We start from the raw sequence: 14,996 nt of genomic DNA on the forward strand, positions 1-14,996 counted from the left end.
TTGGATGGAGATAAAGTGAATGGAGATAAAGTACCAGCCAATCACTTTCTGACTGATATGTCACAGGCTGAGGCCCAAATGTATTAAGCCTTAACAAGAGATAAAGTGGAGACGGATAGAGAGTGATAAATGACCAGCCAATCAGCTTCCCATCTACCATGTCACAGGCTGTGTTTGAAAAATGACAGCTAGGAGCTGGTTGGCTGGACGTTTATCTTTCTTTATCCGTCTCCACTTTATTTCTTGTTAAGGCTTAATACATTTGGGCCTGAGTTTGAAAGATGAGAGTTAGGAGCTGATTGGCTGGTACATTATCTCCATCCAAGGCTTTAGTAAATAGACCCCAAAGTGTTATACAAAATACGTACCAACTTTTACAATATGTCTAGAAAGAGTATAGATATTGCACTTTTCCTTTTTACAGTATGCTTTTTATGTCGGTGTATACTAACGAATATTCATCACCTTTATTGAAACAAAATAATCTTCTATTAAAAACAAATGAAATCTATATGTTTTAGGGAATGCCCAAAAAGAGCTTTGCTGGCTGCTTGAGAAATGTGAAGATGAATGAGGAGACGCTGGACAGGCCAGCTAGAGTTCTTGGTGTCACTCCATGTTATGATGGCTTCTCTGAGGCCGGAGTGTACTTTGCTGAGGAGGCAGGACATGTGGTTGTAGGTATGTTGTATTGGTAATGAACTGTGGCCCTCATTCCGAGTTGATCGGTCGCAAGGCGAATTTAGCAGAGTTACACACGCTAAGCCTACGCCTACTGGGAGTGTATCTTAGCTTCTTAAAATTGCGACCGATGTATTCGCAATATTGCGATTACAAACTACTTTGCAGTTTCTGAGTAACTTCAACCTTACTCTGCCTGTGCGATCAGTTCAGTGCTTGTCGTTCCTGGTTTGACGTCACAAACACACCCAGCGTTCCCTCAGACACTCCCCCGTTTCTCCAGCCACTCCTGCGTTTTTTCCGGAAACGGTAGCGTTTTCATCCACACGCCCATAAAACGCCGTGTTTCCGCCCAGTAACACCCATTTCCTGTCAATCACATTACGATCGCCGGAGCGATGAAAAAGCCGTGAGTAAAAATACTATCTTCATTGTTAAATTACTTGGCGCAGTCGCAGTGCGAATATTGCGCATGCGTACTAAGCGGATTTTCATTGCGATGCGATGAAAAATACCGAGCGAACGACTCGGAATGAGGGCCTGTGTTAGATCCATCTTTATATTGCCATATTATAACCTACCCGTTTCCTTTTTCTTTAAGATATCGCTGCTGACTTGGGACTGGAATTTGAATTCGTTTTTGATATCCGGCCACAGAGCCCAGAATATGTTTTACTACATGTAGGAGATAATACAGAAAACAGGCTAAGCCTATACAGTGACAACGGGAAGGTAAGAATAGACATTATTGGAACATTATTTATAATGGGCTTTTTCCATATACTTTTACAACAATTACTATAGTTTACCCTTTACTAGTTCTGCCTAGCCATACCCAGAGGCACAGAGCAAGATTAGGGGGAACTGGCTCTGTACCAACTATTTATAACAGGAATTTAATTTTCTCTTACGTCCTAGAGGATGCTGGGGACTCCGTAAGGACCATGGGGTATAGACGGGCTCCGCAGGAGACATGGGCACTCTAAAGACTTTAGAATGGGTGTGCACTGGCTCCTCCCTCTATGCCCCTCCTCCAGACCTCAGTCAGATCCTGTGCCCAGAGGAGACTGGGTGCACTGCAGGGGATCTCTACTGAGTTTCTCTGAAAAAAACTTTTTGTTAGGTTTTTTATTTTCAGGGAGCACTGCTGTCAACAGGCTCCCTGCATCATGGGACTGAGGGGAGAGAAGCAGTCCTACTTAAATGATAGGCTCTGCTTCTTAGGCTACTGGACACCATTAGCTCCAGAGGGTCGGAACGCAGGTCTCACCCTCGCCGTTCGTCCCGGAGCCGCGCCGCCGTCCTCCTCACAGAGCCGGAAGATAGAAGCCGGGTGAGTACTAAGAAGAAAGAAGACTTCAAAGGCGGCAGAAGACTTCAGATCTTCACTGAGGTAACGCGCAGCGGTAACGCTGCGCGCCATTGCTCCCACACATATACACACAGCGGGCACTGCAAGGGTGCAGGGCGCTGTGGGGGGCGCCCTGGGCAGCAATATTAACCACAAGGAACACTGGCAAATAGATTAGACACTGCAGAGGCGGTATATTGAAAAACTCCCGCCAGTATAAATAATTTGAGCCGGACCGAAGCCTGCCGGTGAGGGGGCGGAGCTTGATCCTCCAGCACTAACCAGCGCCATTTTCTCCACAGCACACTGCAGAGAAGCTGGCTCCCCGGACTCTCCCCTGCTGAATACGGTTACAGAGGGCAAAAAAGAGGTGGGGGGGGGCACATTTCATTGGCGCACTGAGTGTATTTATATATTTATATAAAAGCGCTGTACTAACTGGGATTTTATTCCAGTGTCCGGTGGCGCTGGGTGTGTGCTGGCATACTCTCTCTCTGTCTCTCCAAAGGGCCTTATTGGGGGACTGTCTCCATATAGATATATCCCTGAGTGTGTGGGGGTGTCGGTACGTGTGTGTCGACATGTCTGAAGCGGAATGCTCATCTAAAGAGGAGGTGGAGCAGATGATTGTGGTGTCTCCGTCGGCAACGCCGAAACCTGATTGGTTGGATATGTGGAATGTTTTAAATGCAAATGTGTCTTTATTACATAAGAGATTGGACAAAGCAGAGTCCAGGGATAAGACAGGGAGTCAATCCATGGCTTTGACTGTGTCACAGGGCCCTTCAGGGTCTCAGAAACGTTCCCTGTCCCAGGTAGCAGACACTGATACCGACACGGATTCTGACTCCAGTGTCGACTACGATGATGCTAGGTTACACCCAAGGGTGGCCAAAAGTATTCATTATATGATTATTGCAATAAAAGATGTTTTACATTTCACAAATGACCCCTCTGTCCCTGACACGAGGGTATGCATGTTTAAGGAAAAGAAACCTGAGGTAACCTTTCCCCCATCTCATGAGCTGAATGCGTTATTTGAAAAAGCTTGGGAAACTCCAGACAAGAACCTGCAGATTCCCAAGAGAATTCTTATGGCGTATCCGTTCCCTGCACAGGACAGGTTACGGTGGAATCCTCACCCAGGGTGGACAAGGCTTTAACGCGCTTGTCCAAAAAGGTGGCGCTACCGTCTCCAGACACGGCAGCCCTCAAGGATCCTGCTGATCGCAGACAGGAAACTACCTTAAAATCAATTTATGCACATACGGGTGCCTTGCTCAGACCGGCAATAGCGTCGGCTTGAGTTTGTAGCGCTGTAGCAGCTTGGGCAGATACCTTGTCAGCTGACATTGATACCCTAGATAGGGATAGCATTTTATTGACCTTGGGTCACATTAAAGACGCAGTCTTATATATGAGAGACGCTTCGAGAGACGTTGGACTGTTGGGTTCAAGAGCCAACGCCATGGCGATTTCTGCTAGGCGAGCCCTGTGGACCCACCAATGGACGGGTGATGCCGACTCAAAGAGACATATGGAAGTTTTGCCTTACAAGGGTGAGGTTTTATTTGGGGAAGGTCACCACAATAACACCACAATATCAGATGCAGTCCTTTCAGTCACATAAGTCCAGAAGAGGTCTGGGCTCTTCCTTCCTCGCCAGAGGTAAGGGTAGAGGGAAAAGAATGCCTGCTACGGCTAGTTCCCAGGAGCAGAAGTCCTCCCCGGCTTCTACTAAATCCACCGCATGATGCTGGGGCTCCACTGAGGGAGTCAGCCCCGGTGGGGGCACGTCTTCGACTCTCAGCCACGTCTGGGTTCAATCAGTCGTGGATCCTTGGGCGGTGGAAATTGTATCCCAAGGATACAAGCTGGAATTCGAAGAGATGTTTCCGCGCTGATTTTTCAAATCGGCTTTACCAGCTTCTCCCCCAGAGAGGGAGATAGTTTTAGCTGCAATTCAAAAGCTGTATCAACAGCAAGTGATTGTCAAGGTTCCCCTAGTTCAACAGGGGAAGGGGTACTATTCAACCCTGTTTGTGGTTCCGAAACCGGATGGCTCAGTCAGGCCCATTCTAAATCTAAAATCCCTAAACCTGTACTTGAAAAAGTTCAAATTCAAGATGGAATCGCTGCGGGCGGTTATCTCCAGCCGGGAAGGGGGGGATTTTATGGTGTCACTAGACATAAAGGATGCATACCTTCATGTCCCCTTATATCCCCCTCATCAGGCGTACCTGAGATTCGCTGTACAGGACTGTCATTACCAGTTTCAGACGTTGCCGTTTGGGCTTTCCACGGCCCCGAGGATTTTCACCAAGGTAATGGCGGAAATGATGGTGCTCCTGCGCAGGCAGGGAGTCACAATTATCCCGTACTTGGACGATCTCCTGATAAAAGAGAGATCAGTTGCTGAAAAGCGTGTCGCTCTCCCTGAGAGTGCTGCAGCAACTTGGCTGGATTCTAAATCTACCAAAGTCACAGTTGGTTCCAACGATTCGGCTAGCTTTCTTAGGCATGATTCTGGACACGGAACAAAAGAGTGTTTTTCTCCCGATGGAAAAAGCCCAGGAACTCCAGAACATGGTCAGAGACCTGTTAAAACCGAAAAGAGTGTCAGTCCATCAATGCACTCGAGTACTGGGAAAAATGGTGGCGACCTACGAGGCCATCCCCTTCGGCAGGTTTCATGCAAGGACATTTCAGTGGGACCTTCTGGACAAGTGGTCCGGGTCCCATCTTTAAATTCATCAGAAAATAAGCCTGTCCCACAGGGCCAGGGTGTCTCTCCTGTGGTGGCTGCAGAGTGCTCACCTTCTAGAGGGTCGCAGGTTCGGCATTCAAGACTGGGTTCTGATGGCAACGGACACGAGCCTCCAAGGATGGGGAGCAGTCACACAAGGAAGAAATTTTCAGGGAACATGGTCAAGCCAGGAGGCTCGTCTACACATCAACATACTGGAATTAAGGGCCATATACAACGGCCTACGACAAGTGGAGAATCTTCTTCGCGACCTACTGGTTCTGATTCAATCAGACAACGTCACAGCCGTGGCTCATGTAAACCGCCAAGGCGGGACAAGGAGCAGAGTGGCAATGGCGGAAGCCACAAGGATTCTGCGCTGGGCGGAAAATCACGTAAGCGCTCTGTCAGCAGTCTTCATTCCGGGGGTGGACAACTGGGAAGCAGACTTCCTCAACAGACACGATCTCCATCCAGGAGAGTGGGGACTTCATCAAGAAGTTTTTGCAGAGATAACAAGTCTTTGGGGACTTCCTCAAATAGACATGATGGCGTCACGCCTCAACAAGAAGCTTCGGAGGTATTGTGCCAGGTCAAGGGACCCTCCGGCAGTAGCGGTAGACGCCCTGGTGACACCATGGGTGTTTCAGTCGGTCTGTGTATTCCCTTCTCTTCCTCTCATCTACAAAATATTGAGAATCATAAAAAGAAATGAGTGCAGACAATACTCATTGTTCCAGATTGGCCTCGAAGGGCCTGGTATTTAGATCTTCAGGAGATGCTCACAGAAGATCCATGGCCTCTTCCTCTCAGGGAGGACCTGTTGCAGCAGGGGCCCTGCGTGTTCCAAGACTTACCGCGTTACGTTAGACGGCATGGCGGTTGAACACCGAATCCTAGCTGGGAAAGGTATTCCGGAGGAAGTCATCCCTGCTCTGATAAGGGCTAGGAAGAAGGTGACGGCGAAACATTATCACCGTATCTGGAGGAAGTATGTTTTTTGGTGTGAAGCCAAGAATGCTCCTACGGAAGATTTCCACCTGGGCCGTTTTCTCCACTTTCTACAGACAGGAGTGGATATGGGCCTGAAGTTAGGCTCCATTAAGGTACAGATTTCGTCCCTATCTATATTCTTTCAGAAGGAATTGGCTTCTCTCCCAGAAGTCGACTTTTGTAAAGGGAGTGCTACACATCCAGCCTCCTTTTGTGCCCCCAGTGGCACCATGGGACCTTAACGTGGTGTTACAATTCCTTAAGTCACACTAGTTTGAACCTCTTCAAACAGTTGAGTTGAAATTTCTCACTTGGAAAGTGGTCATGTTGTTAGCCTTGGCATCTGCGAGGCGGGTGTCCGAATTGGCGGCTTTGTCTCACAAAAGCCCCTATCTGATTTTCCATGTGGATAGAGCAGAGTTGAGGACTCATCCTCAATTTCTGCCTAAGGTGGTTTCATCGTTTCATATGAACCAACCTATTGTGGTGCCTGTGGCTACGGGGGACTTGGAGGATTCCAAGTCTCTTGATGTAGTCAGGGCCTTAAAAGTTTATGTAGCCAGGACGGCTCGGGTTAGGAAAACAGAGGCACTGTTTGTCCTGTATGCAGCCAACAAGGTTGGCGCCCCTGCTTCTAAGCAGACTATTGCCCGCTGGATCTGTAACACGATTCAGCAGGCTCATTCTACGGCTGGATTGCCAGTACCAAATTCGGTAAAGGCCCATTCCACTAGGAAGGTGGGCTCTTCTTGGGCGGCTGCCCAAGGTGTCTCGGTATTACAACTTTGCTGAGCAGCTACTTGGTCGGGTTCAAACACTTTTGCTAAATTCTACAAGTTTGATACCTTGGCTGAGGAGGACCTCATGTTTGCTCAATCGGTGCTGCAGAGTCATCCGCACTCTCCCGCCCGGTCTGGAGCTTTGGTATAATCCCCATGGTCCTTACGGAGTCCCCAGCATCCTCTAGGACGTAAGAGAAAATAAGATTTTAAACCTACCGGTAAATCTTTTTCTCCTAGTCCGTAGAGGATGCTGGGCGCCCGTCCCAGTGCGGACTAAATTCTGCAAGACTTGTATATAGTTTTTGCTTACATAAGGGTTATGTTACAGTTTTGATCAGTCTCGGGCTGATGCTGTTTTGTTTCATACTGTTAACTGGTTCGTATATTCCATGTTATACGGTGTGGATGGTGTGGGCTGGTATGAATCTTGCCCTTAGATTAACAAAAATCCTTTCCTCGTACTGTCCGTCTCTTCTGGGCACAGTTTCTCTAACTGAGTCCGGAGGAGGGGCATAGAGGGAGGAGCCAGTGCACACCCATTCTAAAGTCTTTAGAGTGCCCATGTCTCCTGCGGAGCCCGTCTATACCCCATGGTCCTTACGGAGTCCCCAGCATCCTCTACGGACTAGGAGAAAAAGATTTACCGGTAGGTTTAAAATCTTATTATTATGTGAAATATACAATTATTTTAATGTTTTGCAAAATTAGGCCAAAGCTAAATCTGAGCTGATAACAGTACACAACTGATCACACCGTGCAACAAAAAGAAAACAAAATATAATTTATTTTTTTTAAACCAATAATGAAATGCAAAGACATGCAGCAATGTGTTAATCATCTTTAAAGTGGGTAGAGAACAACTTGTAGCCCATTGCTGCATTAGAAAGGGTGTTACCAAAACTGGGTTTTAGAATACTAAGGGGTCTATTCATGAAGCAGTGAAAAGAGTGGAGAAGTGAGCCAATGGAGATGTTGCCCATGGCAACCGATCAGTACCTGTGTATAATGTTATAGTATGCAAATTATAAATGTTACGTCAATGCTGATTGGTTGCCATGGACAACTTCTCCACTGGCTCACTTTTCACTGCTTCATGAATAGACCCCCTAAGAGTATAAAAATTGTCAGAACCAGTTGCAATAAAAACTATTTTCATACTTCAAGCTTATTTGTATTTTCTTTTTATTCAGGTGATTTTGTCTGTAAATAACGATGCTGGTGAATTCCTGGCCTCAGTTACCCCTTCAGGGTTGCTTTGTGATGGGAAATGGCACACTATAAAAGGTAATACCCACAGCATATAATTACCAGTGTACTTGCTCTAATTTCTAGACACACAGAAACTGAAAGCAGACATTACATCTATCTATCAATGTTGTAATTGCTGCAATATCCCCATCAGTCATTATTAGCATTCCTCTATCAATCTTTAATATTTATTTCTCTTACGTCCTAGAGGATGCTGGGGACTCCAAAAGAACCATGGGGTATAGACGGGATCCGCAGGAGCTTGGGCACACTGAAAAGACTCCTCCCTCTATGCCCCTCCTCCAGACCTCAGTTAGACTTTGTGCCCAGGACTGACTGGACACTCACTAGGGGAGCTCTCCTGAGTTTCTCTGGAAAAGACTTTTGGTAGGTTTTTTATTTTCAGGGAGACCTGCTGTCTACAGGCTCCCTGCATCGTGGGAGTGAGGGGAGAGAAACAGACCTGCTTCTTCTTAATTTAAGGGCTCTGCTTCTCAGCTACTGGACACCATTAGCTCCAGAGGGTTCGATCACTTGGTGCGCCTAGCTGCTTGTTCCCGGAGCCACGCCGTCACTACCCTCACAGAAGACAGAAGTCGGGTGAGTATGAGAAGAACAGAAGACTTCAGGACGGCAGAAGACTTCAGTAACCAGGTACAGCGCAGTGGTAACGCTGCGCTCCATGCTCCCACACACACACTTCCTCCATCGGCACTCGCAGGGTGCTGGGGGGGGGGGGGGGGGGGCGCCCTGGGCAGCATGTTACTGAGGTTTGTAGGGCCGGCAGATGCTTTTTCGGTGCCTCTGCACCGTTTTCGGGACCCCTGCCGGCATTTTCAGGATTTTGAACTTGGCGGGCTGAAGCGCGCCGGGAGGGGGCGGAGCTTCACGCGCGGCTCACAGGCGCCATTTTCTCCTCACACGCGGCGTGTAGGAGAAGCTTGTCCGGGACCTCCACAAGCTCCTCTAAAGTAACGGGGAGCTTATCGGGGGGTGGGGGGGGGGCACAGTAGGTGTGCAGATTTGGTGTTATTGAGGCAGCGCTGGTACATATATATTCGATGGGGGGATATATGGGCGCTGGGGTGTGGGCTGGCATACTCCCTCTGTGTTTCTCTATCCAGGCTTCCTTGTGGGCCTGTCCCCTGGCTGAGGCATTGTGTGTGTGTGTCGGTGGGTCGATACTCCGTGTCGACATGTCTGAGGCTGAATGTTATTCACCGGAGGAGATTATTGGGGGGGCAGATGCGGGTCTGGAGGTGGCTGCCGACACCTGATTTACTTGCACTGTTGAATACAATTAGTTCTAATGTGGCTTCTTTATCAAAGAGATTAGATAAATCTGAGTCACAGACACAGGTGTGGAAAAAATCCATGGAGGATGCTTTGACGCAGGTACAGACCCCTTCGGGGTCGATAAAGCGGTCGTTTACTCAAGTGGTAGATACGGATACCGACACGGATTCTGAGTCCGATGTCGACTTCACTGAGGCTCCTTTACATCCAAGATTAGTTAAGAGTATTCAGTACATGATTGTGGCTATAAAGGATGTGTTACGCATTTCTGAGGAACCTGCCGTACAGGAAACAAGGATTTGCTTGTTTAAAGAGAAAAAACCTGAGGTGCAGTTTCCCCCCTCTCATGAGATGAATACTCTTTGTGAAAAGGCTTGGGAGTCGCCGGACTAGAGGTGGCAGATTCCCAAGAGGATTTACATGGCGTATCCTTTCCCCTCTATTGATAGGGGAAAATGGGAGTCGTCTCCCAATGTTGATAAAGCTATATCTCGTTTGTCTAAGAAGGTGGCGCTTCCTTCTCCTGACACGGCAGCTCTCAATGATCCGGCGGATCGCAAGCTGGAGACGTCTCTGAAGTCCATTTTCACTAATACGGGTGCATTGCTCAGACCTGCTGTGGCGTCGGTATGGGTGAGTAGTGCTATTGCTAAATGGGCTGAGAATTTAGCTGCTGATATGGATACCCTTGATAAAGATACTGTTCTTTTGACTCTTGGTTATATCAAGGACGCTGCAGATTACCTAAAGGATGCAGCGAGGGATGTTGGTCTCTTGGGGTCAAGAGCCAATGCCATGTCGATTTCGGCCAGGAGGGCGCTGTGGATCCATCAATGGAATGCTGATGCCGATTCCAAGAGACCTATGGAAGCGTTACCCTTCAAAGGTAATGTCCTGTTTGGGGACGGCTTGGCTGACCTGGTTTCCACCGCAACTGCGGGTAAGTCGTCTTTTCTTCCCTATGTTCCCACACAACACAAAGAGCCACCACATCAGCAGATGCAGTCCTTTCGTCCGAATAAATACAGGCGAGGAAAAGGTTCGTCCTTTCTCGCTTCAAAAGGTAGTGGAAGGGAATAGAAGTCGCCTGCTGTGTCAGGCGCCCAGGACCAAAAGTCCGCCCCTGCCGCTACCAAGTCCACCGCATGACGCTGGAGCTTCCCTGGGGGAGTCCGAACCGGTGGGGGGCCGTCTGCAGTTCTTCAGTCGGGTCTGGGTTCAATCGGACCTGGATCCGTGGGTTCTAGAGATTGTATCTCAGGGTTACAGGCTGGAATTTCAGGAGACGCCCCCTCACCGGTTTTTCATGTCGGCCCTGCCAGTGTCTCTTCCGGACAGGGAGGTGGTGCTGGCAGCAATACAAAAGTTGTGTCATCAGAGGGTCATTGTTCCCATTCCCCCGTCTCAACGGGGGGAGGGGTTCTACTCGAGCCTTTTTGTGGTGCCGAAACCGGAAGGTTCGGTCAGACCGATTCTGAACCTAAAGTCCCTCAATCCATACTTGAAAGTTTTCAAGTCCAAGATAGAATCTCTTCGAGCGGGGATTGCCAGCCTAGAAGGGGGGGACTTTATGGCATCAGTCGACATAAAGGATGCCTACTTACACGTCCCGATACATCCTCCGCATCAAGCTTTCCTAAGGTTTGCGGTACAGGATTCTCATTACCAATTTCAGACGTTGCCGTTTGGGCTTTCCACGGCCCCGAGGATTTTCACCAAGGTCATGGCAGAAATGATGGTTCTCCTTCGCAGGCAAGGGGTTACAATTATCCCGTACTTGGACGATCTCCTGATAAAGGCGAGGTCCAAGGAACGGTTGCTGAGGAGTGTAAATTTGGTACTGTTGGTGCTGCGACAGCACGGTTGGGTGCTAAATTTGCCGAAATCTCAGTTGATTCCGGCCACTCGGCTGTCTTTTCTGGGCATGATTCTGGACACGGAGTTACGAAGAGTATTTCTACCAGAAGAAAAAGCTCTAGAACTGCAGTCGATGGTCAGGGAACTTCTGCGGCCGAAGAGTGTGTCCATCCATCACTGTACTCGGGTTCTGGGGGAAATGGTTGCGGCGTACGAAGCCATTCCGTTTGGCAGGTTTCATGCCCGGGTGTTTCAGTGGGATTTGCTGAGCAAATGGTCCGGGTCTCACCTGCACATTCACCGGAAGATAAGTTTATCTCCCAGAGCCAGAATTTCTCTCCTGTGGTGGCCACAAAGTTCTCACCTCCTAGAAGGACGCCGCTTCGGTAGCCTGGACTGGGTGCTTCTGACAACAGATGCAAGTCTCCTGGGCTGGGGTGCTGTCACCCAAGGAAGAAACTTCCAGGGGAGATGGTCGCTCCAGGAGGCGTCTCTCCACATAAATGTTCTCGAGTTAAAAGCCATTTACAACGGCCTGCTACAAGCAAGAAGCCTTCTTCAGGGTCGATCTGTTCTGGTACAGTCAGACAACATCACAGCGGTGGCACATATAAACCGTCAAGGCGGAACAAGGAGCAGGGCGGCAATGGCGGAGGCCACAAGAATCCTTCGCTGGGCGGAACAACACGTGAGTGCCCTGTCAGCAGTCTTCCTACCGGGAGTGGACAACTGGGAAGCAGATTTCCTCAGCAGACACGATCTCCTTCCGGGAGAGTGGGCTCTTCACCAAGAGGTTTTTGCGGAGGTGACGAAGCGTTGGGGAATTCCGTTGATCGACATGATGGCGTCTCGTCTCAACAAGAAGCTCCCAAGGTATTGTTACAGGTCAAAAGACCCCCAAGCCAGCGCGGTGGACGCCCTGGTGTCTCCGTGGGTGTTCAAGTCGGTGTATGTGTGCCCTCCACTTCCTCTCATTCCAAAGGTACTGGGGATCATTCGTCGAGCAAGGGTTCAGGTGATTCTCGTCGTTCCAGATTGGCCAAGAAGGGCCTGATATCCGGATCTTCAGGAATTACTTGTGGAAGATCCTTGGCCGCTTCCTCTAAGAGAGGACCTGTTGTTGCAGGGTCCGTGCGTGTTTCCAGACTTACCGCGGCTGCGTTTGACGGCATGGAAGTTGAGCGCCAGATTTTAGCTCGTAAGGGTATTCCCGGGGAGGTCATTCCTACTCTCATTAAGGCTAGGAAGGAGGTTACGGCGAAACATTATCACCGTATTTGGAAGAAGTATGTTTCCTGGTGTGAGACTAAAATGGCTCCTGCGGAAGATTTTAATTTGGGTCGTTTTCTCCACTTTTTGCAGGCAGGTGTAGATGCAGGCCTGAAATTGGGCTCCATCAAAGTGCAGATTTCGGCATTGTCTATTTCTTTCAAAAGGAATTAGCTGTCCTACCTGAGGTTCAGACGTTTGTGAAAGGAGTATTGCATATCAATCCTCCGTTTGTGCCTCCTGTGGCTCCATGGGATCTTGACGTGGTCTTACAGTTTCTCTGGTCTCCCTGGTTTGAACCTTTGCGTAAGGTTGAGTTGAAGTTTCTCACCTGGAAGGTAGTAATGTTGTTGGCACTGGCGTCTGCCAGGCGGGTGTCTGAGTTGGCGGCCTTATTTCATAAAAGCCCGTACTTGATTTTTCATTCAGATAGGGCAGAATTGAGGACTCGTCAACAATTTTTACCGAAGGTGGTGTCTTCGTTTCACATTAACCAACCTATTGTGGTGCCGGTGGCTACGGATGCTGTGGCGGTTCCAAAGTCTCTGGATGTGGTGAGAGCTTTGAAGATCTACGTCGCCAGAACGGCTGTTGCCAGGAAAACTGAGGCGCTGTTTGTCCTGTATGCTTCTAATAAGATTGGTCATCCTGCTTCGAAACAGACTATTGCACGCTGGATTTGTAGTACGATTCAGCAGGCTCATTCTTCGGCAGGGTTACCGGTGCCGAAGTCGGTGAAAGCCCATTCTACCAGGAAAGTGGGCTCGTCTTGGGCGGCTGCCCGAGGCGTCTCGGCTTTACAGCTTTGCCGAGCGGCCACCTGGTCGGGTTCAAACACTTTTGCTAAGATCTATAAGTTTGATACCCTGGCTGATGAGGACCTTGCGTTTGTTCAGTCGGTGCTGCAGAGTCGTCCGCACTCTCCCGCCCAGTTTGGAGCTTTGGTATAAACCCCATGGTCCTTTTGGAGTCCCCAGCATCCTCTAGGACGTAAGAGAAAATAGGATTTGGTACTTACCGGTAAATCTTTTCTCCTAGTCCGTAGAGGATGCTGGGCGCCCGTCCCAGTGCGGACTGTTACTTGCAGTATATTCTTGTTGATTAACGTGGTTTAGACACGGGTTGTGTATATCTGGTTTTCAGCTTGTTGCTGTTGTTATTTCATACTGTTTTCTGGTTTACTGTTACTCCGGTTGTACGGTATGTTTGTGGTGTGGGCTGGTATGTTTGTAGCCCTTAGTTTACACAAAAATCCTTTCCTCGAAATGTCCGTCTCTTGGGCACAGTTCCTATAACTGAGGTCTGGAGGAGGGGCATAGAGGGAGGAGCCAGTGTGCCCAAGCTCCTGCGGATCCCGTCTATACCCCATGGTCCTTTTGGAGTCCCCAGCATCCTCTACGGACTAGGAGAAAAGGATTTACCGGTAAGTACCAAAATCCTATTTTTTACCTTTTTGTGTTAAGGGGCCCATACATCAATCGGGCGAGTCACCAGTCCCGTGATGTCCAGTCCGATTAGTCAATTGGCAGTTTCTGATTCTACGATGATTGGCAGTATCCAGCATGTTAGAAATCCCCAACTCCATTCTGATCATTTTTGGAATCTGTGAATATAGGATTTTAATGATGTGTCATTCTGATCCGTCAGAATCGTCCACATCGTTTATAAAATCATCTATTGTGTGGCCAGCTATAGACTTATCTAATTAGGGAACATGAAAGATAAATACATATTGGGGGTCATTCCGAGTTGTTCGCTCGCAAGCTGCTTTTAATAGCTTTGCACACGCTAAGCCGCCGCCTACTGGGAGTGAATCTTAGCTTATCAAAATTGCGAACGAAAGATTAGCAGAATTGCGAATAGACACTTCTTAGCAGTTTCTGAGTAGCTCCACACTTACTCGGCATCTGCGATCAGTTCAGTCAGTGTCGTTCCTGATTTGACGTCACAAACACACCCAGCGTTCGCCCAGACACTCCTCCGTTTCTCCAGCCACTCCCGCGTTTTTCCCAGAAACGGTAGCGTTTTTTCACACACACCCATAAAACGTCCAGTTTCCGCCCAGAAACACCCACTTCCTGTCAATCACACCACGATCACCAGAACGAAGAAAAAACCTTGCAATGCTGTGAGTAAAATACCTAACTGCATAGCAAATTTACTTGGCGCAGTGCGCACTGCGGACATTGCGCATGCGCATTAGCGACTAATCGCTCCGTTGCGAGAAAAAAATAACGAGCGAACAACTCGGAATGACCCCCATTAATCTAATCTTAGTAACTTGCAATAGGTTTAGGCACTGCATAGATATGATAAATATCCTGTAATGCACATGAGAAGTTAGTGCTGTTACGCAAACTTCATCTCCCTAACCATCTCCCAACCGCATATTACCGGTTTGGTACAAATGGTCGGCAGTTAGCATGCCGACATTTGTCATGTCTACATGGATGATATGTCAACATGATGAACTGTCAACAAACATTCCCTGGTCGTTTAGCAGTATCTTACCTTATCCCGGCTGCGCCTTAATCTGCCACCGCAGCCTATCTTTAACCGTCGGCATCCTCAGACTGTTGACATTTCACATTGCGTAATTTCAGACAGTGTCATTGTGACCCAGGTGCCTGTCAGCAGCTTGCACTCTGATCTGCTGTTGCGGTGTTGACATAATTACTGTCCACTTTCCGACCAGATACCACTCTGACACATTAGAGATTTCCTCCAGATCATAAAACCAAGGTCATTGTTTGGGATAAATGAATCGGCTATC

The 14,996-nt window shown here is 48.5% G+C and overlaps 1 protein-coding gene across 2 annotated transcripts in view; it reads left to right on the forward strand.

The window, feature by feature from the left end:
• Nucleotides 1-14,996, forward strand: part of LAMA3 (laminin subunit alpha 3) — a 477,258-nt gene that overhangs the window by 453,247 nt on the left and 9,015 nt on the right. For both annotated transcript variants that reach the window (XM_063923602.1, XM_063923601.1), the window contains exons 73-75: nt 522-681; nt 1,283-1,413; nt 7,744-7,837. In XM_063923602.1, coding sequence (XP_063779672.1) covers nt 522-681; nt 1,283-1,413; nt 7,744-7,837 — 385 coding nt within the window. The remainder of the gene's footprint in view (nt 1-521; nt 682-1,282; nt 1,414-7,743; nt 7,838-14,996) is intronic.

This window comes from Pseudophryne corroboree, chromosome 5, assembly GCF_028390025.1.
Source record: "Pseudophryne corroboree isolate aPseCor3 chromosome 5, aPseCor3.hap2, whole genome shotgun sequence".
NCBI lineage: Eukaryota > Metazoa > Chordata > Amphibia > Anura > Myobatrachidae > Pseudophryne > Pseudophryne corroboree.